General features: G+C 69.9%; 1 protein-coding gene across 5 annotated transcripts; it reads left to right on the forward strand.

Moving 5' to 3' along the window:
* The first annotated feature begins 1,432 nt into the window (after positions 1-1,432).
* TLE2 (TLE family member 2, transcriptional corepressor) lies at positions 1,433-19,798 on the forward strand. Of its 5 annotated transcripts, none has more exons than XM_070058635.1 (20): positions 1,433-1,716; positions 1,801-1,898; positions 2,096-2,159; positions 3,417-3,461; positions 5,506-5,568; positions 6,894-6,968; positions 7,128-7,305; positions 7,423-7,439; positions 7,828-7,926; positions 8,918-8,962; positions 9,284-9,433; positions 11,490-11,628; positions 12,404-12,564; positions 13,265-13,341; positions 13,783-14,032; positions 14,256-14,503; positions 14,594-14,741; positions 15,882-16,032; positions 17,303-17,379; positions 19,636-19,798. In XM_070058635.1, exons 1-20 carry the CDS (start codon positions 1,693-1,695, stop codon positions 19,741-19,743), a joined length of 2,217 nt encoding a protein of 738 aa, XP_069914736.1. In that variant the 5' UTR covers positions 1,433-1,692; the 3' UTR covers positions 19,744-19,798. The 5 variants fall into 5 exon arrangements, with proteins under 5 accessions (XP_069914736.1, XP_069914735.1, XP_069914737.1 ...); XM_070058634.1 differs by having other exon boundaries at positions 7,131-7,305; positions 7,420-7,439; XM_070058636.1 differs by having other exon boundaries at positions 6,894-6,935; positions 7,420-7,439.
* The last annotated feature ends 230 nt before the right edge of the window (positions 19,799-20,028 follow it).

The following is a 20,028-nucleotide window of genomic DNA, read 5'->3' on the forward strand; positions in this document are numbered from 1 at the left end:
GGAGCCCAGGCGCACCCGCCGGGCAGGGAGCCTCTGCCCCGCACTCCCGCGGCCTCCCCACCTCTCCCTGCCCGTGTCAGCCCCCTCCCAGCCAACCCCGCCTCCCCGAGCTCTCCCTTTGCCCACACGATTGTGTAGCGGCCACGCAGCCACGCGGCCACGGGCACTCCCGCCTGCTCTGTCCCAGGACTGCCCCAGAGCGGGGCGGCCAGGAGTCCTGTCCCTCGTCCGTCCGGTCTCCCTGGCGCCTGGACGGGACCTGGGACAGCTACGAGAGGATATCTGGCCATGGCTTAAGAAAGATGCCTTAGGGGCCGGCGCTGTGGTCCAGCGGGTAAAGCCCCGGCCTGCAGTGCCATGTGGGAGCGGGTTCGAGTCCCGGCTGCTCCACTTCCCATCCAGCTCCCTGCTGTGGCCCGGGAAAGCAGTAGAAGATGGCCCCAGTGCTTGGGCCCCTGCACCCGCGTGGGAGACCCGGATGGAGCTCCTGGCTCCTGGCTCTGGATCAGCTCAGCTCCGGCCGTTGCGGCCAAGTGGGGAGTGACCCAGCGGATGGAAGACCTCTCCTCTCTCCAACTCTGCCTCTCTCTGTCTGTAACTCTACCTCTCAAATAAATTAAATCTTAAAAAAAAAAAAAGTTCTGTGAAAGGAGACCTACGGAGCCCCAGACCTTCCCTGTGCCGGGTCACTCCCCAGATGGCCACAGTGGCCTGGGCAGGAGCCTGGGACTCCCCGAGGTGGCCCTCGCTGGTGCAGGGGCCCCAGCAGGCGGGGTGGGGGGAGCAGGCAGCGGCTGAGGGCTGAGCACGGCCGGCCCCAGAGAAAGAGGCCGCCTGCAGGTGAGGGCCTGGGCCCCGGCGCCCTCACCGGCCCAGTACACGGCCCAGGGCAGCCTTGTGGGCTGTGCCCCAGTTCCTGGAGCTGCAGGTGGGCTCCCTGCGTGTTTGTTGATTGACTTAAGGATTGACTTAAAGACAGCGGGTGAGGAGGGGGGAACAGTGAGGCCGTGGGGGGCCAGCAACTGGCTCTGGTCCCAGCCCAGCCCCGCGTGAGCGCCCCTGGCCTGGCAGGTGTCCCCCTCCCCCCACCAAGGCCCTGACACCTGAGGCCAGGGCCGCCCACCCCGGACGCCCCCTGCCCTCGCGGCTGCTCCCGCTCCGGGCCTGGGCGTCTGTTTTCTCGGCTCTTCCGCTCCCGGCCTTGGCGGCGGGTGGGCGGGCGGGTAGGTGGGTGGGTGCGGGGCGCCAGCGTCCCCACCGGGCAGGGAGCAGAGAGGGGTCCCGGGGTTGCGGGTGGGAGGGCAAAGTTGTTGCGGGGCTGGCGGGGGCGGGGGCGCCGCGCCGCGCGGGCGGGGCGGGGGCGGCGGCGCCACCTTAAGCGGCTCTGCCCGCGGCTCCCGGCCGAGCCCCGCCGGAGGGAGGCGGCTCCGCGCGGGGCCCGCGCCGCCCGCGCCGCCACCGCCGCCGAAACCCGGCTGCGCCCGCGCCCCGACCTTCCGCGCCCCGCGCCGCCGCTCGTCCCCGCCACCCGGGCCGCTCGCGGGGGCGCCCGCCAGGGACTCCCGGGCGCTGCCCCGCGCGCTCTGTCGCCCTCCCGCTTTTTCCCCGGACCCCCCCCCCCAACCCGCCGCGGTCGCCCCGCGCCCCCTCCCCATATTGTCCGGCGCGGGGGGTGCGTCTCAGCGCTGCAGGATGTACCCCCAGGGCAGGCACCCGGTGAGTGGGGGGCCTCGGGCGGCGGCGGGGGAGTCCCCGGCGCCCGGGACCCTGACGTCCCCCCTGCCCTAACCCCTCCCCCAGACCCCGCTCCAGTCGGGCCAGCCCTTCAAGTTCTCCATCCTGGAGATCTGTGACCGCATCAAAGAGGAATTCCAGTTCCTGCAGGCACAGTACCACAGGTGCGGGGGAGGGGCGGGCAGGGGGCGCGGGGTGCACCTGGAGGGGCGGGGCCGGGCTGGGGAGGCAGGTGAGGTGCGGTGTGGGGGGGCTCTGAGGTCAGGGAGGGGTGGCGAGGAGGAGGGGAGACCCAGGCCGCACTTTGGAAACTGGCCCCCCCGCGGGGTGCTGGGGGACCCCGCACCCCGTGTCCTCGCAGTCTCAAGCTGGAGTGCGAGAAGCTGGCCAGCGAGAAGACGGAGATGCAGCGGCATTATGTCATGGTGAGCCCCCCCCCGCTCCTCGTCATGGTGAGGGCCCCCCCCCGCTCCTCATCATGGTGAGGCCCCCCCCCGCTCCTCGTCATGGTGAGGGCCCCCCCTCCTCGTCATGGTGAGGGCCCCCCCTCCTCGTCATGGTGAGGGTCTCCCCCTGCTCCTCGTCATGGTGAGGGCCCTCCCAGCTCCTCATCATGGTGAGGGTCCCCCCCCTCCTCGTCATGGTGAGGCCCCCCCAGCTCCTCGTCATGGTGAGGGTCCCCCCAGCTCCTCGTCATGGTGATGGACCCCCCAGCTCCTCATCATGGTGAGGGCCCTCCCAGCTCCTCATCATGGTGAGGGTCCCCCCCCTCCTCGTCATGGTGAGGGTCCCCCCCGCTCCTCGTCATGGTGAGGGTCCCCCCCACTCCTCATCATGGTGAGGGTCCCCCCCCAGCTCCTCGTCATGGTGAGGGCCCCCCCGGCTCTCGGCCTCCTCTCGCCCCCACCTGTGCCCTGGGCTGTCTCTCAGGGTCACTCCAGGGAGACCAGGGGGCACTGACCCCAGGCTGCCCCCTCCCCCACTCAGGGGGGTCTCTGCTGGGGGCCCTGTCCTGCTGTGCCCCTCCCCCAGCCTCGGGCTCCTGTAGACCCGGGTCCCTGAGCTGCTCTCTCCCCGGCCGGGGGCTCCTGTAGACCCGGGGTCCCTGAGCTGCCCTCTCCCCGGCCGGGGCTCCTGTAGACCCGGGTCCCTGAGCTGCTCTCTCCCCGGCCGGGGGCTCCTGTAGACCCGGGGTCCCTGAGCTGCCCTCTCCCCGGCCGGGGCTCCTGTAGACCCGGGGTCCCTGAGCTGCCCTCTCCCCGGCCGGGGGCCCCTGTAGACCCGGGTCCCTGAGCTGCCCTCTCCCCGGCCGGGGGCTCCTGTAGACCCGGGTCTGTGAGCTGCTCTCTCCCCGGCCGGGGGGCTCCTGTAGACCCGGGTCCCTGAGCTGCTCTCTCCCCGGCCGGGGGCTCCTGTAGACCCGGGGTCCCTGAGCTGCCGTCTCCCCGGCCGGGGGCTCCTGTAGACCCGGGGTCCCTGAGCTGCTCTCTCCCCGGCCGGGGGCCCCTGTAGACCCGGGTCCCTGAGCTGCCCTCTCCCCGGCCGGGGGCTCCTGTAGACCCGGGTCCGTGAGCTGCCCTCTCCCCGGCCGGGGGCTCCTGTAGACCCGGGTCCCTGAGCTGCTCTCTCCCCGGCCGGGGGCTCCTGTAGACCCGGGTCCCTGAGCTGCCCTCTCCCCGCAGTACTATGAGATGTCCTACGGCCTCAACATCGAGATGCACAAACAGGTGAGGGGGGGCTGGGAGCGGGGCTGGGGGCCGTGCCAGCCTCTCTCGGCTTCTGAGCCGGGCGGGCGGAGGGCAGGGTCCCGGCGTCCCCGTGGTTGAGGACGGCCGGGCCGGGGGCCGCGTGCACAGTCTCGGGCCTGCTGGGTCTGAGATGGCCCCCGAGACGCTGGTGCACTTCCGAGGTTCTGAGGTCGAGCCGGGAGGCGCGGGCCGGGGCTGCGAGGTGGCTCTGCGGGCCGTGCGCTCCGTGTCGTGGTTCAGGCTGACCAGGTATTGCCACGGTAGACCTCAGGGTTCTGAGATAGCCCTCGGGTTCTGGGATTGACCCAGGGCTCTAGACTTCCGCGTGAGCTGGGTGCTGAGCTGACTTCCCGAGCTGAGGGATTTGGTGTCGCGATTCTGAGATAGCCCGCGAGGTTCTGAGATTGACCCTCATGCCGGGAGGTTCTGAGGTTTTTGTTTGTTTGTAAGACTGATTTATTTATTTGAAAGGTAGGGTTGTGAGGCGGGGGGAGGTCTTCCATCTGCTGGGTCACTCCCCAAATGGCCACCATGTCCGGAGCTGGGCTGATCCACAGCCAGGAGCCAGGGGCTCCATCCGGGTCCCCCACGCAGGTGCAGGGGCCCAGGGACTTGGGCCATCGTCCACTGCTTTTCCAGGCCACAGCAGGGAGCTGGATTGGAAGTGGAGCAGCCGGGACTCGAACCGGCGCCCATAGGGGATGTGGGCACTGCAGGCGGCGGCTTTACCCGCTGCGCCACACGCCGGCCCTGAGTTTCTCCCTTAGCTTGCGGGTGACCCAGGGTTCTGAGGTCCACCTAGGATGTCTGCAGCGGTCGGGGTTGAGTCCCGAAGCCTGGAGCTGACCCGTGGCCTCCAAGGGGCCGGGAGGGACCCACAGTGCCAGGGCTGACGGCAGATTCTCCCTGGCCGAGCCGCGGAGATGAGGAGGGCCGGGCCGGGACGGCCGGGGCCGGGGCCACCCCGCTCTCTGCTGGGACGTGTGGGCCGTGGAGGGCTCCCGTGGGGGAGACCCCGGGCCCTGGGAGCCTGGTCACACAGCACACCTGTGACACAGGCAGCCCCTTCCTGCCCTGCGGCCGCTTTCCCCAGTGAGACAGCCCCAGGTGGAGGCTCCTGGAGGGCTGGGGTCAGATGGAGGAGGAGAGAGGGGCTGGGGTCAGATGGAGGAGAGGGGCTGGGGTCAGATGGAGGAGGAGAGAGGGACTGGGGTCAGATGGAGGAGGAGAGAGGGGCTGGGGTTAGATGGAGGAGGAGAGAGGGGCTGGGGTCAGGTGGAGGAGGAGAGAGGGGCTGGGGTCAGGTGGAGGAGGAGAGAGGGGCTGGGGTCAGATGGAGGAGGAGAGAGGGGCTGGGGTCAGGTGGAGGAGGAGAGAGGGGCTGGGGTCAGGTGGAGGAGGAGAGAGGGGCTGGGGTCAGGTGGAGGAGGAGAGAGGGGCTGGGGTCAGGTGGAGGAGGAGAGAGGGGCTGGGGTCAGATGGAGGAGGACCCCCGGGGGGGGCTGGGGTCAGATGGAAGAGGAGAGAGGGGCTGGGGTCAGATGGAGGAGGAGAGAGGGGCTGGGGTCAGGTGGAGGAGGCCCCACGGAGGGGGTGGGGTCAGATGGAGGAGGAGAGAGGGGCTGGGGTCAGGTGGAGGAGGACCCGGGGGGGGGGCTGGGGTCAGATGGAGGAGGAGGGAGGGGCTGGGGTCAGATGGAGGAGGAGAGAGGGGCTGGGGTCAGGTGGAGGAGGAGAGAGGGGCTGGGGTCAGATGGAGGAGGACCCCCGGGGGGGGGGCTGGGGTCAGATGGAGGAGGAGAGAGGGGCTGGGGTCAGATGGAGGAGACCCCTGGAGGGGGTGGGGTCAGGTGGAGGAGGCTCCTCCCTCTGCTGGGCTTCCCAGTGCTGGGGCTGTGCCCTCCTGAGCCAGGCAGCCTCCGGGGCGGGCCCTCTCCCGGCAGGTGCCTGGGGGCTGAGGGCCTGGATGGGGGTCTCCACGTGCCGCCCCCCCCCCCCCAGCCCGCCTCGTTGCCTCCCGCAGGCTGAGATTGTGAAGCGACTCAGTGGCATCTGCGCCCAGATCATCCCCTTCCTGACCCAGGAGGTGAGTGGGGGCGGGGGGGCAGCTGGAGGGCCGTGGCCTTTCCCCAGGCTGAGGCTGCGGGGCGGGCGCACGTCCTGGCTGTGTGGCCCCCGGCCAGAGGTGGGCGTCTCCGCTGCTTTATCCTGGGCTGAGCTCCAGCCGGACCAGAAGGAGCCCCTGGCGGCCTCAGAGCCACAGAGACAGGGAGTGGGGGTGCCGGGCTGCGTTCCGGAAGTGGGGGCACAGTTTGGCCTGTGCACCGCACTCCCCCTGCAGGCTGAGGTTTGTGCAGGCTCCCAGCGGGGGCGGGGCCGCCCGCCCACAAGCAGTGCAGTGCAGGGGCTGTGGGAGGGAGCTGGAAGGGCCAGCAGGCTGCAGGATCATCGAGGACCCGGAGCCCCATCCGGCCCGCCTGTTGCTTTTTGCTGATAAAGTTTTATCGGCACAAGGCCGTGCCCACCCACGTGCACACTGTCGGCGGGCCGAGACTGAGTCGCCTCTGGGCCCTGTCCTGGACACTTGGCGGCGGCAGGTGCATCCCCCCGGGGGGGCGTCCCCCCTGCTGGGTGCCCGGCCAACGGGATGAACACGGGAACGCCAGGCGCACGCAGGAGCTGCCGGTGGCCGTTTCTATGAAGTGGGGTGGAGGTGCACGGATGGGGCAGACTTGGGCCGCACAGCGCAGACACGGTGCCCAGGAGCCGGGCTCAGGCCCGGCTCTGCTGTGGGCGGCAGCGGCGCTGGCTCGGGTGCCGGGCTCCCTCTCGCTCCCCGGGGAGACCCGGATGGGGTTCCAGGGTTTAGCCTGGTCCGTGGAAGCCTTGGAAAAAGTCCCTGTAAGAATTATGAATGAGCTTAACGCGTGGACTTAAAATATTACAGTTTACACTTACTTAAAGGCTGGGCCGGCCGGGCGGCCGCCGCCCCCGGCTGCACGGCTGAGCCCCCCGGGGCCAGGCAGCCCGGCGTGGAGGCCCCGAGAGCCCAGGCGGGGCTGCAGCCAGGCGAGGGCGGCGGCGAAGTCCCACAGTGCGAGAAGAGGCCGCGGTGGCTGCGGAGTCACCTCCCGCCAGGCCACTCCTTCACGGCCAGCCCCCCCCACGCCCACGTCTGTGGTTGCGGCGGCCTTGGTGCCCCCCCCCAGGCCCACCCGGCCCTCGAAGCGCCCGACTCCCACTTGTTAGGTCCGGCTGCGCTTAGCTGGGTTTGTCTTCCTTTCTCTCCGTCTCATAAGCGTCAAGAGAGAGAGGAGGGCACCCAGCAAGCTTGGGGCGCAGATGAGGGTGGGCGGGCCCGGCCGGAGCCCCTGGAGGCCGGCTCGAGCGCGTCTCCCCTCCCCCCCCCAGCACCAGCAGCAGGTGCTCCAGGCCGTGGAGCGCGCCAAGCAGGTGACCGTGGGGGAGTTGAACAGCCTCATCGGGGTGAGCCTTGCTGGCCCCTGCCCCCCCCCCCGGGAGCGGCGAGGGGCGGTGGGCGGCTGGCCCGGGCTCTGTGGGGGCGGGGCAGGGGCGGGGCAGCTGGGTGCCGCCGGGCGCCGCCCCCGCCCACCGCCCCCACCCCCCCACCCCCCCGTCCCACAGCAGCAGCTCCAGCCGCTGTCCCACCACGCGCCCCCTGTGCCCCTCACGCCGCGCCCCGCCGGGCTGGTGGGCGGCAGTGCCACGGGGCTGCTGGCCCTGTCGGGAGCCCTGGCCGCGCAGGCCCAGTTGGCGGCTGCTAAGGAGGACCGCGTGGGCGTGGAGGCCGAGGCAACCAGAGGTGAGGGGCGGCGGGGAGCGTCGCGGGGGTGGTGGGTGCAGGGGTGAGGGGGCGGCCAGGAGCCACGACGCCCTCCCTCTTCTCTCTCTCTCTCTGCCTCCCCGGACCTGGCAGCAGAGAGAGGCCCCAGCAGGGTAAGTGGAGGCACACCTGCCCCCCACCCCCGGAGCCCAGAGCAAGACCCCCGGTCTGTGTCCAGCAGGGTCTGTGCGGGAAACACCCCAAAGAGAGAGAGACAGACAGAGGGGGCTTCCATCAGGGGTCCCAGCCCCAGCCCCAGCCCTGACCCCAGCCCCGCCCCAGCCTGCCCAGGGGCTGTCTGCTCCCTCCAGGCTACACCGCGGGCGCCGGGTGGGCTGGCCGTGGTCTGTCTCCCCCGTGAGCCGGCTGTGAGGTCTAACACCTGAGGGCACCCTTGGCAGTGGGGCAGCAGGGGGCCCGGCCTCTGCTGGACCAGATGCAGGCTGGGACTGGGGGCGCCCGGGGATCGCTGAGCCCCCGTTGGCTCCTGTCTCCCCGCAGAGTGCGTCCCCCTCGCCCCCCGAGAGTCTGGTGGAGGAGGAGCGGCCCGGGGGCCCCGGGAAGCAGCCAGGGGAGGACAAGGAGGTGCCCGGACCTTACGTGAGTGGGGGCACGCGCGACACAGACGGCCCCAGCCTGGCCCCTCGGGGTCTTCCGGAACCCAGCTGTGCTCAGGGCTCCCCATTGCCCCCAGATGAGGCCCCCGATGCCAGGCTTAACTCGAGCTGCTGGACTCCTCCCCCGAGCCGCCCTCGGGGCCACACAGCCCTCTTCCCACCCTGTGGCTTTTGCTCCAGCTGTCCCCCCCCCCGCCCAGCCTCTTAGAAACCAGGGTCTGCATCAGAGCCCTGATGCTGCCTCCTCCAGGAAGCCATCCTGATTGCCTCGCAGAGGGCTGGGACCCCAGCACACCCTGTAATACTGGTTTCGAGAGCCCCTCGGGCCAGTCTGTGGCCAGCTCAGGGGCTGGGGCCGCACTGGGGCAGATGCAGCCTGGCTGGGTGTTGGCCAGCCTCACGGCTCCTCAGAGACACCGGAGAGAGCCGGGTGCAGGCGGCGTCCAGGCCGCCATTGGGCCAAGCCGAGGATTCCCCCGGGGCAGCCCAACACATCGAGGCCCCCTCTCCTGCCCTCCTCGCTGGGGAGCCCTGGGCAGCGTGGGTGAATGCAGTTGGAGCTGGGGCTCCCTCCACAGGCTGTGCGGGAGCCCAGGCAGGGGTGGGTCGGTCCCTGGGGACAGCGTGGAGGGCTCCCTGGAGGAGGTGAAGCTGATGGCCCGGAGCCTGAGGAAGGGTCGGGCTGGGGTGGGTGATGGGCAAGGGAGGTGTGGCCAAGGGGCTGGTTGGCCTTGTGGGGTGCCAGTGACCCCGGGGGGGAGGGGCAGGACCTCTCTCCCCCACACAGGAGTGGACTGGGGCTGGGGGCCCCTCCTCCTCCTCCTCACGGGCGCCCTGCAGCTCTCCTGGGCTGTGTGCCTGCGCCACCCCCAGCAGGTGGGCCCCCGGGGTGCACAGGGCTGAGGGTGTGAGGGTACACAGGCCTCTCCCGGGAGGGGGTGCCCAGCGCCAGCTCTCTCCATCCCCCCCTCCAGGAGAGTGAGGAAGACAAGAGCGACTACAACCTGGTGGTGGACGAGGTGAGTGGGGGCCCAGCCGCCTCCCGCCCTGGGCGCAGAGCGAGGGGGGGGGGCTTGGGCCGTGGGGGCCCCGGGCTGCTTCCTGCGCGTGCTCGAGTGGGGACGCCGCCTCTCTGTGGCGCAGGTGGGGGACCGGGGCCGCGTGGCGATGGCGGCGGGTGGCAGGGGTGGCTTTGAGCCCCGGCTCGGGGAGAGGGGCGCGGGGGTCCTGGGTACCCCTCTTACAGGCGGCTAAAGGGGCATCGGGGGTTGCGTGAACCTCCCAAGGGGTTGCAGGTTCTGTGGCTGCTTCACCCCCCAACCTCGCCTCCTCCGACCCAGGACCAGCCTTCGGAGCCCCCCAGCCCGGCCACCACCCCCTGTGGAAAGGCGCCCCTGTGCGTCCCCGCCCGCCGGGACCTCGTGGACAGTCCAGCCTCCTTGGCCTCCAGCCTCGGCTCACCGCTCCCCAGAGCCAAAGAGCTTGTCCTGGTGCGTAGCGGGGGGGCCTTGAAACCCACTGTTTTCATCCTGGGGGGCCTGGAAACAGACACTTCGACATCTGATGAGAAACTGGGGCGATGAGAAACTGGCGAGGTTGGCGCGGCCTGCTGTCCTCACGTGATTTTTTTTTTAACCACTGAATTTTTCCTGGAAGACTCGCTTTGTTCACCCTAAGCAGATGTTTTGTGGAAAGATTGATTTGTTTGTTTGAAAGGCATAATGACAGCTCTTCCATCCGCTGGGTCACTCCCCCAGTGCCCACAATGCCCCGGGGCTGGGCCAGGCCAAACCCCGGAGCCCGGAGCCGCATCCGGGTCTCCCACGAGGGTGCTGGGGCCCAGGGGCTTGGGCCGTCACTGCTGCCTGTCGGGAGCTGCTGGGTCAGAAACAGCAGCCGGGACCGGAGCCCGAACCCGCGGCCGCTGTCCTGAGTGGTAGCCTAACTCCCCCTCCCCCCCACCTGCTCGGCCGCTGTCCTGAGTGGTAGCCTAACTCCCTCCCCCCACACCTGCTCGGGGAAACTCATTAAGTAGCAGAACAGAACAGCAACTTTGTAACCAGGCTCCTGAACACATACAGAAACGCAGTCGGCCCCACCCCTGGGAATCCAGCGGGCGGGGCCCAGGCCACACAGCAGGGAGCCTGTACCGCCCCGGCTCCTGACTCTGGCTTCCGGCTCTGGTGCCCCCTGGGAGGCAGCCGTGATGGGTCCAGGCCCTGGTCCTGGATGGGAGCCCCGGATGGAGCTCTGGGCTCCTGGCTTCGGTCTGGCCCAGCCCTGGCTGTTGTGGGCATTCGGGGAGTGAACTGGTCTCCCTTTCTTTTCTTTTCTTTTTTTTATTTTTTTATTTTTTTTGACAGGCAGAGTGGACAGTGAGAGAGAGAGACAGAGAGAGAAAGGTCTTCCTTTTGCCGTTGGTTCACCCTCCAATGGCCGCCGCTGCAGCCGGCGCACCGTGCTGATCCGATGGCAGGAGCCAGGATCCAGGTGCTTTTCCTGGTCTCCCATGGGGTGCAGGGCCCAAGCACCTGGGCCATCCTCCACTGCCCTCCCTGGCCATAGCAGAGAGCTGGCCTGGAAGAGGGGCAACCGGGACAGAATCCGGCGCCCCGACCGGGACTAGAACCCGGTGTGCCGGCGCCGCAAGGTGGAGGATTAGCCTATTGAGCCACGGCGCCGGCCTCCTTTCTTTTCTTGATTGAGAGAGAGAGAGAGAGAGAGAGAGAGAGAGAGAGAGAGGTCTTCCATCCACTGGTCCACTCCCCAGATGGCCGCAACGGCCGGAGCTGTGCCGATCCGAAGCCAGGAGCCAGGAGCTTCATCCGGGTCTCCCACGTGGGTGCAGGGGCCCCAGCACTTGGTCCCTTGTCCACTGCTCTCCCGGGCCACAGCAGGGAGCTGGATGGGAAGTGGAGCAGGCGGGGCTCGAACCAGCGCCCACGTGGGATGCGGCCCTGCAGGCGGGGGCTTCACCCGCTCCACCACAGCGCCGGCTCCTTCTGAGCCTTTCACGTGAATAAATAGGGGCGACTGGCAGGGCGGGACTCCAGGCCTGAGGTGTTAGGACCTCGGGGACACCTGAGCCGTCCCCAGGGGTGGTGACCGCTGTACCCTGCTCCCCACAAGCATTGGAAACTTAGCTATGCTTGTGCCCGTCCCCCCCAAATCCACGCCCCCAAGCCCTGCACTCTGCCGGGGTGACCCTGTCGGTTTCTAGGCCTCCCAGGTTGCCATGGCAACAGCCAGAGGTTGGGGGCAGCCCCCCCGCCTGCTGGAGAAGCCCCCGCCCCTCCCTCTTGATGCCTGATCCTGTGACAGCCCTGGGCACCCCAGGGTCTCCACGGCCCCTCGCGGTGCAGCCCCCGTGCCCCGCCCACCTTCTCCGCTCGCCCGCTCCCCCAGGTGCAAGCTGGGGTCGCGTGCTGTGTGCAGCCCCTCGCGCCTGCCGCGGCCCTCGCCTGGTGCCCACCCCCCGCACGCCTGAGGCCCCTCCGTGCGCCCCCCCGTCCAGTCGGGGCCACCAGCCCTGCCCTCTCTCCACAGAACGACCTTCCCGCCGGCACACCCGCTTCCAAGTCCTCCGACTCCTCCCCGCCCCAGGACGCGTCCACCCCCGGGCCCAGCTCGGCCGGTCACCTGTGCCAGCTGGCGGCCAAGCCCACGCCTTCCACGGACAGCATCGGTGAGCCCTGTGCTTGGCTGTCCCGGCTGGAGTGGGCTCCTTGTCTGGAAAGTTCTAGAAGACAGGGTCTGGGGAGGCAGGAGCTGGCGCCGCCCCGCGTGTGCTGGGGCTGTGGGCTCCGGGTGGGCCTCGGGCGGGACCCCTTGTCTTGGCCTGCTGGCCAGTGGGACCGAGGCTTCCGCCTGGGGCGCGGGATCGGGCGGCTCGGGCACTGGCCAGCCGCGGGGGCCCCCTCGGGGGGACGGGGTGGCAGCGCTCGGCTGTCCCACCTCGGAGCTGGCTCCGTGCCTGGTCCTGGCGCCCCTGTGTGAAAGAGCAGGACCCCCAGCCCCCAGCCCCCAGTCCCGGCGGCGTTTTGACCTCGCGTTAAGATGCCCCAGGACTCCCCTGTCCCACTTGGGTCTGGGTCCCCGCTGAAGCGCAGCCCAGAGAGCCGTGTTGGAGGGGGTCCAGCACGGGCCCCTGCGCCCCCCGGGAGACCGGGCGGGAGCTCCTGGCCCCCGGCTTTGGTGCTGGCTCAGCCCTGGCTGTGGCGGGGGTGCACAGAGAACCCACGGATGCAGGGTCCACGTCTGTGCCTCTCTCACGGGTGGGGGCCTGGGGCGGGAGGCGCTAGGTGTCCCCCCCGACACCGGGTCTGGGCGAGGACAGGACAAGGTGTGAGGTTGCGGGGCCGGCGTGTCCCGGGGCCCGCCGTGGTGGGCCCAGGCGTGGGAGCCCTGAGCGACAGGCCCACCCACGCGGGCGGCTGGAGACCGGAACTCTTCTCGCTCAGCCCTGAGGAGCCCCCTGGCGCTGTCCGGCCCCTTCAGCAGCTCCTTCAGCCTGGGCTCTCACGGCTCCCTCAACGGGGACCTCTCGGTGCCCGGCTCCTACGTCAGCCTGCACCTGTCGCCGCAGGTCAGCAGCTCCGTGGTCTACGGCCGCTCCCCCATGGTGAGTCCGCGGGGAGTCGGGGAGCGGCGCCTCTGGGAAGATGGGAGGGCCTCCGTGCCCGAAGGCTTTAGCCGGGACCTGTGATGAGTGGCATTGAGGAGTGGGAGGGGCCTGGGAGTCCGTGATGAGTGGCATTGAAGAGTGGGAGGGGCCTGGGAGTCCGTGATGAGTGGCATTGAAGAGTGGGAGGGGCCTGGGAGTCCGTGATGAGTGGCATTGAAGAGTGGGAGGGGCCTGGGAGTCCGTGATGAGTGGCATTGAAGAGTGGGAGGGGCCTGGGAGTCCGTGATGAGTGGCATTGAGGAGTGGGAGGGGCCTGGGAGTCCGTGATGAGTGGCATTGAGGAGTGGGAGGGGCCTGGGAGTCCGTGATGAGTGGCATTGAAGAGTGGGAGGGGCCTGGGAGTCCGTGATGAGTGGCATTGAAGAGTGGGAGGGGCCTGGGAGTCCGTGATGAGTGGCATTGAGGAGTGGGAGGGGCCTGGGAGTCCGTGATGAGTGGCATTGAGGAGTGGGAGGGGCCTGGGAGTCCGTGATGAGTGGCATTGAGGAGTGGGAGGGGCCTGGGAGTCCGTGATGAGTGGCATTGAAGAGTGGGAGGGGCCTGGGAGTTCGGGACGGCCGCGGCTTGGGGTGGGCGTGGCGCTGTGAGCAGGGGCGGGCGCCTGCTGCCCCGTGCTGCCTCCCTGGCCTCCCCCTAGATGGCCTTTGAGTCGCACCCCCATCTCCGAGGCTCGACCATCTCCTCGTCCCTGCCCAGCATTCCTGGGGGAAAGCCGTGAGTACGGGGGTGCGGGGGGCGGGGCTCCCTGCCCCGGGCCGTCTCCTCCTTGACATAATCGCGGCTCCCAGGGGAGGCGCCCCGGCGCGGGGAAAGGGCAGAACTCCCAGCAGGTGCGATTCTGCCCCTGTCACAGCCCGGGGGTGCACCCGGCATGGATGGGTGGGGCCGTCGGGTCCTTGGGCCCCGGCCGTGAGCGACCTCAGCACCGCGGTGCAGGGACGGACCGGGGGGCTCGCCAGCATTCGGTTCTCTGAAGCTGAGCTGGCCTCGCCCGCGGTCAGCACTGGCCATCGGCTCTCGTCCATTCACAGACCGGTCAGGTGCCGGCCCCGGGGCCCCAGCCCCCGCCTGAGCCCCGCTCCCGTCCTAAGGCGTCGTGGGTGTGGGGCAGGAGGGCGCGGGGTGCGGTCCCCTGAGCCTGGGTCCCCCGCCCAGGGCCTACTCCTTCCACGTGTCTGCGGACGGGCAGATGCAGCCCGTGCCTTTTCCGTCGGACGCGCTGGTGGGCGCCGGCATCCCGCGGCACGCCCGGCAGGTGCACACGCTGGCCCACGGCGAGGTGGTGTGCGCCGTCACCATCAGCGGCTCCACGCAGCACGTGTACACGGGCGGCAAGGGCTGCGTGAAGGTCTGGGACGTGGGCCAGCCCGGCGCCAAGACGCCCGTGGCCCAGCTGGACTGCCTGGTGAGGGGCGGGGCTGCGGACGAGGGGGCGGGGCCTAAAGGAGGAAGCCAGGAGGGGCGGGGCTTGCGGCCAGAGGGCGGGGCTGCATCTGGTGGACAGGGCTTGCTGTCATCCGTGGTGAAGCTGAGCAAGGGGCGGGGCTTGGGGCCTCGGGGCGTGGCCGGGGTGCCCCGAGACTCGGCCGCGGGGCCAGCCCACCCTAACCGCTGTCCCTGGGCCCCAGAACCGGGACAACTACATTCGCTCCTGCAAACTGCTGCCGGACGGCCGGAGTCTGATCGTGGGCGGCGAGGCCAGCACCTTGTCCATCTGGGACCTGGCGGCGCCCACGCCCCGCATCAAGGCCGAGCTGACGTCCTCGGCGCCCGCGTGCTACGCCCTGGCCGTCAGCCCGGACGCCAAGGTCTGCTTCTCCTGCTGTAGCGACGGCAACATCGTGGTCTGGGACCTGCAGAACCAGACCATGGTCAGGTGGGTCGCGGGGCGGGGCCGGGGGGGCGGGGCCGCGGCGGCCCGGCTGCTGGGGCGGCGCCAACCCCGGGGCCGCCCCGCTCCGTGCAGGCAGTTCCAGGGCCACACGGACGGCGCCAGCTGCATCGACATTTCCGACTATGGCACGCGGCTCTGGACGGGCGGCCTGGACAACACGGTGCGCTGCTGGGACCTGCGGGAGGGCCGCCAGCTGCAGCAGCACGACTTCAGCTCCCAGGTGCGCGGCGGGCGGGGACCCGGGGGGGCTCATACCTGCGCCAGGTGCATGTGGAATGGGGGGGGGGCTCATACCTGCGCCAGGTGCATGTGGAATGGGGGGGTTTCATACCTGCGCCAGGTGCATGTGGAATGGGGGGGCTCATACCTGCGCCAGGTGCGCGCGGCCTGGCGGAACCCGGCGGGGGGGGGGGGGCTCATGCCTGCTGTGCAGAGTTGGGGACGTGGGCACAGGGGACAGGTCATGAGCTCGGCCGTCCTTCGGGGCTCCCGCGGGCGCCATAGCCCGGCTGGTGCGGCCGGTGCGTGCCACGCCCCCTCTGGCGGAAGGGCGTCTGCCTGTCTCCCCTTGGGGGATTCCCCGCCAGCTCCGGGCCTGGGGTGGCCGAGAACCTGATGCCTGGGGTGCCCCCGCCCCCATACCCGGAGCCTGGAAACCTTGCCACACCTCCATGGTTATTTATCTTCCCCTCCGACTTATTTGTGTTTAATGTTTGTTTGAAAAAGTAGCGGGGGGGGGGGAGTCTTCCATCAGCTGGTTTCCTCCCTAAATCAAGGGCCGGGGCTGGGCCAGGCTGGAGCCAGGAGGCAGGCGCTCATCCGGGTTTCCCGCGTGGGAGCAGGGGCCCCGGCGCTGGGGCCGTCAGCGCTGCCTTCCCGAGTGCGTTAGTAGGGAGCCGGAGCCCAGGTGGAGCAGCCGGAGCTCGGGCTGGCTTTGCCCCCCACACCACCACTGTGGCCCCCAAAGTTCTGTCTGCTGCTAAGACAGCGGGAGGTTTGGGGTGTAGCATGGGCCCTTACTCCCGGGGTGCCCGGCGCGGGGCTGAGCCCCGAAGGACGAGAACACGGTGGGGGGGGGAGGGGCGGGCAGTGGGCGCCGCGGGCTGAGTGACCTTGAGCGCGCTGCCCGCCCGGCTTCCGCCATCTGCTGCCGGGGAGCGAGTGTCCTCGCCCAGCCTCCCCTCCCCCTCCCCGCAGATAAATGGATGCGACCCCGGGGTTCTGTGTAATTCTGATTAATATTAATGACCCGACAGGCAGTGGCCCGCTGCGCTCCAGGCCCTGGGCCAGCTGCCTCTGCCCGCGGGGGGCCGGTGATTGAAGGGGTCCTGACCCCCCCCCACCGCCACTGCTTCCCTAGATCTTCTCTCTGGGCCACTGTCCCAACCAGGACTGGCTGGCCGTGGGCATGGAGAGCAGCAACGTCGAGGTGCTGCACGTGCGCAAGCCGGAGAAGTACCAGCTGCACCTGCACGAGAGCTGCGTGCTGTCGCTCAAGTTCGCGTCCTGCGGTGCGCGCCGGCGGGGGCGGGGCGGGGGCGGGGCGCCGGCGGGGGAGTGGGCGAGAGTGGGCGGGGCGCCGGTGGGGGTGGGCAGTGGAGGGGTAGTGGGCGGGGTGGGGGCGGGGACTGGGCGGGGTGCCGGCGGGGGTGGGCAGTGGAGGGGGAGTGGGCAGAGTGGAGCAATGGACGGGGCGACAGCGTGGGTGGGGGTGGGAACAGGGGGGCGGTGCGCGCCGGCGGGGGCGGGGCGGGAGTGGGCGGGGCGGGGGAGCGGGCGGGGGTGGGCAGTGGCGGGGGAGTGGGCGGAGTGGAGCAATGGGCGGGGCGACAGCGTGGGTGGGGATGGGAACAGGAGGCGGGGCGGGGGCGGGGGAGTGGGCGGGGCGCCAGCGGGGGGGGCAGTGGCGGGGGAGTGGAGCAATGGGCGGGGCGACAGCGTGGGTGGGGATGGGAACAGGAGGCGGGGCGGGGGCGGGGGAGTGGGCGGGGCGCCAGCGGGGGGGGGCAGTGGCGGGGGAGTGGAGCAATGGGCGGGGCGACAGCGTGGGTGGGGATGGGAACGGGGCGGGGCGGGGCCGGCGGGGGCGGGGGAGTGGGCGGGGCGGGGGCGGGGGGGAGTGGGCGGGGCGCCAGCGGGGGGGGCAGTGGCGGGGGAGTGGGCAGAGTGGAGCAATGGGCGGGGCGACAGCGTGTGTGGGGGTGGGAACAGGGGGCGGGGTGGGAGTGGGCGGGGCACCAGAGGGGGCAGTGGCGGGGGAGTGGGCGGGGCGGAGCAATGGGCGGGGCGACAGCGTGGGTGGGGATGGGAACAGGGGGCGGGGCGCCAGCAGGGGTGGGAGCAGGGGGCGGGGCGGGGGTCCCCGGGGGAGCCCACCTCCCCGCCCCGCAGCCCAGGCTGTTGCCTCGGGAAACCGGGTCATACAGGAATCAGAGTTTGCCCAGACCCCGTGCGGGCCGGCCTTGTACTAAGAGCGCTGACAGGTTTGGGCCACAGAGCATTGGAATAGGGACGTCGATTTTTTTTCTTTTTAAGATTTTAGAAGGGTTGCAGAGCGCCTGCCGGCTCACCCCCCAGCTGGCCCCACAGGCCAGGGCTGGGAGGCTGCGCTCCACCGCAGGGCCCGGGGTGGAGTTTGCTTATTTGAAAGGCAGAGTTAGAGGTCTTCCGTTCGCTGGTTCACCCCCAGTGTCCGCAGTGGTGTGGGGGTGGACGGGAGGGTCTGGGTCCGGCCCCAGCCCGCCTGGCCCCGCCCTGCCACGGCCGCCCTGTCTCCTCCAGGACGCTGGTTCGTGAGCACCGGCAAGGACAACCTGCTGAACGCCTGGCGGACGCCCTACGGAGCCAGCATCTTCCAGGTGCGCGGGGTGGGGGGGGGCAGAGCCCCCAGCCCCGCGGCCTGCAGCCAGGGCTGGCAGAGGCCGAGCGCCCGGCGGGGGCTTTGCCCCGCGTCTTCTCCTCCTCCCAGGAAACGCTCGCTCCCCAGCCCCTGCACCCCCCCACGCCGAGGCTCCGAGCACCCCAGGGACCACAGCGGCGGGGGGGGCTGGCCTGTGGCCGCCTGTGCGTCTCCCCCTGCAGGTGACGTCCTCAGGGCCCCCCCACGCTGCAGCGGCTGTCAGAATTTCCTGTGGGTGTCCCAGTGTTTGAGGGTCGGAGCTCTGCCTCCCCCATGCCCGCCCGCCCGCCCGCCGTGGCCCCCCACTGGGGCCCAAGCTGGGCGCTCCTGGCTGCCTGGGACTCGAAGCCGGGACGTGTCGCCGTCCCTTCTAGCACGGGCTCCCCTGGGCTGGGGCCCTCGCCGCCCACGGAGCCCTTTGCTGTCGGCGTCTCTGTACTTTATGATCCTGCAGAGCTAACTTTTGGAATTTTAAGTTTATTAAAAAGGCAAGACAAGCACCCTCCATCGTCTGGTTCACGCCCCAGGTGGCGGCAGTGGCCAGGGCTGGGCCGTCCTCCACTGCTCTCCCAGGCCACAGCAGGGAGCTGGGTTGGAAGAGCAGCAGCCGGGACTCGAACCGGCGCCCACGTGGGATGCGGGCCCTGCAGGCGGTGGCTTAACCCGCTGGCCTCAGTGCCAGTCCCTGACACTTGTTTGAAAGGCACAGAGAGGCAGTGTGGGTGAAGCCGCCGCCTGCAGCCCTCAGTGCATGTGGGCGCCGGTTCGAGTCCCGGCTGCTCCACTTCCGACCCAGCTCCCTGCTGTGGCCTGGGAGAGCAGAGGACGATGGCCCAGGTGCTTGGGCCCCTGCACCTGTGTGGTTGACCTGGAGGGTGCTCCCGGCTCCTGCCATTGTGGCCTTTTGGGGAGTGAAGCAGTGGATGGAAGACCTCTCTCTCCTCTCTGTAACGATCAAACAGTTTTAGGCCGGCGCCGTGGCTCAGTAGGCTAATCCTCCACCTTGCGGCGCCGGCACACCGGGTTCTAGTCCCGGTCGGGGCGCCGGATTCTGTCCCGGTTGCCCCTCTTCCAGGCCAGCTCTCTGCTATGGCCAGGGAGTGCAGTGGAGGATGGCCCAGGTGCTTGGGCCCTGCACCCCATGGGAGACCAGGAAAAGCACCTGGATCCTGGCTCCTGCCATCGGATCAGCGCGGTGCGCCGGCTGCAGCGGCGGCCATTGGAGGGTGAACCAACGGCAAAGGAAGACCTTTCTCTCTGTCTCTCTCTCTCACTGTCCACTCTGCCTGTCAAAAATTAAAAAAAAAAAAACAAAAAAAAAAAAACAGTTTTTTCTTTTTAAAGCACAGAGGTCAAGATCAGGCAGAGAGAGCTGTCCACTAGCCTGCTGCCCAGCTGGCCATGGCAGCCAGGGCTGGGCCAGGAGCTCCATCCGGGTCCCCCCGGCAGGTGCAGGGGCCCAAGCACTGTCGCCCTCCCTGGGTGCGCGGGGTCTGCCTCAGAAGCAGAGCAGCGGGGTTGGCCCCGGGGTTCGGGGGCCCAGGCGGTGGCTTCCCGGCCGCCCAGGCTTGTGACCGCCTGTGTGCGCCGTCCTAGCTGGGCCCGGAGCGGCTCACACACAGCACAGTGGGGGGCGGGGCCCAGGGTGCACTTTGGGCAAAAGTTGAGCACCGGGCTCTGTCCAGGTCCTGGTGCCACGACCTTGCCTTGAGCTCGGGCCGGCCCATGCCCCCCAGCGGCTCTGCAGCTCCACGTCCCAGAGCGCGGGTGCCGTCCCGGCTCCGGGGCACGGGCCCTGTCCAGGGGCGCGGTCTGGGTTCCACGCGGAGGGCCTAGCCAATGCCCGGGCTCCCTGCGCACGCGCACCTACTCTCTGGTGGAGGGCCTAGCCAATGACCCGGCTCCCTGCGCATGCGCACCTGCTCCCTGGTGGAGGGCCTAGCCAATGCCCCGGCTCCCTGCGCATGCGCACCTGCTCCCTGTACCCACGAGGGAGATCCGGATGGAGCTCCCGGCCCAGGCCTGGCCACTGCCGCCACCTGGGGCGTGAACCAGACGATGGACGCTCGCCCTGTACCTGTACTCCCTCCTGTACCAGACAGCTTCCCGCCGTCCCTCACAGCCCGGCCCCCCTCCCCTGCTCAGGGCGCCCAGCGCTGCCCGCACCCCCACCCCGGGCACCTGCTGACGCCCCGTGTGTCCCCCTCCCCCGCAGTCCAAGGAGTCGTCCTCCGTCCTGAGCTGCGACATCTCCCGGAACAACAAGTACATCGTGACGGGCTCCGGCGACAAGAAGGCCACCGTCTACGAGGTGGTCTACTGACCCCTCCCCTCCCCTGCTGGCCGCAGAGACCCCGGAATAAATGTATTTATCTCAACCGGCTCTGGGTGCTGGGCTCGGGGGGTGGCCGCCGCGGTGGGGCAGGGGCGGCGAGGACCTGTGCCTGGCTCTGACCTGGTGGGGATCTGTGCGGGGACCGGCTGTCTGGGGGCTCAGAGGTGAGGGCTTGGGGGGGGGCGGGGAGATGGGTCTGGGGCCCCTGGGAGTGCACGCTGGAGCCGGTGCGGGACAAAGCCCCTCACCTGGGTTCTGGACGGGAATTCTGGA

The sequence above is a fragment of the Oryctolagus cuniculus genome, chromosome 16 (assembly GCF_964237555.1).
Source record: "Oryctolagus cuniculus chromosome 16, mOryCun1.1, whole genome shotgun sequence".
NCBI lineage: Eukaryota > Metazoa > Chordata > Mammalia > Lagomorpha > Leporidae > Oryctolagus > Oryctolagus cuniculus.

What these genes read in the sequence shown, in the direction of transcription:
- TLE2 (XM_070058633.1), top strand. Translation starts at nt 1,693, where the DNA reads ATGTACCCCCAGGGCAGGCACCCG. An exon ending in ACATCGAGATGCACAAACAG is followed by an intron (nt 3,462 to 5,505) that starts GTGAGGGGGGGC and finishes TGCCTCCCGCAG; the next exon opens with GCTGAGATTGTGAAGCGACT. An exon ending in AGCACGACTTCAGCTCCCAG is followed by an intron (nt 14,742 to 15,881) that starts GTGCGCGGCGGG and finishes CTGCTTCCCTAG; the next exon opens with ATCTTCTCTCTGGGCCACTG.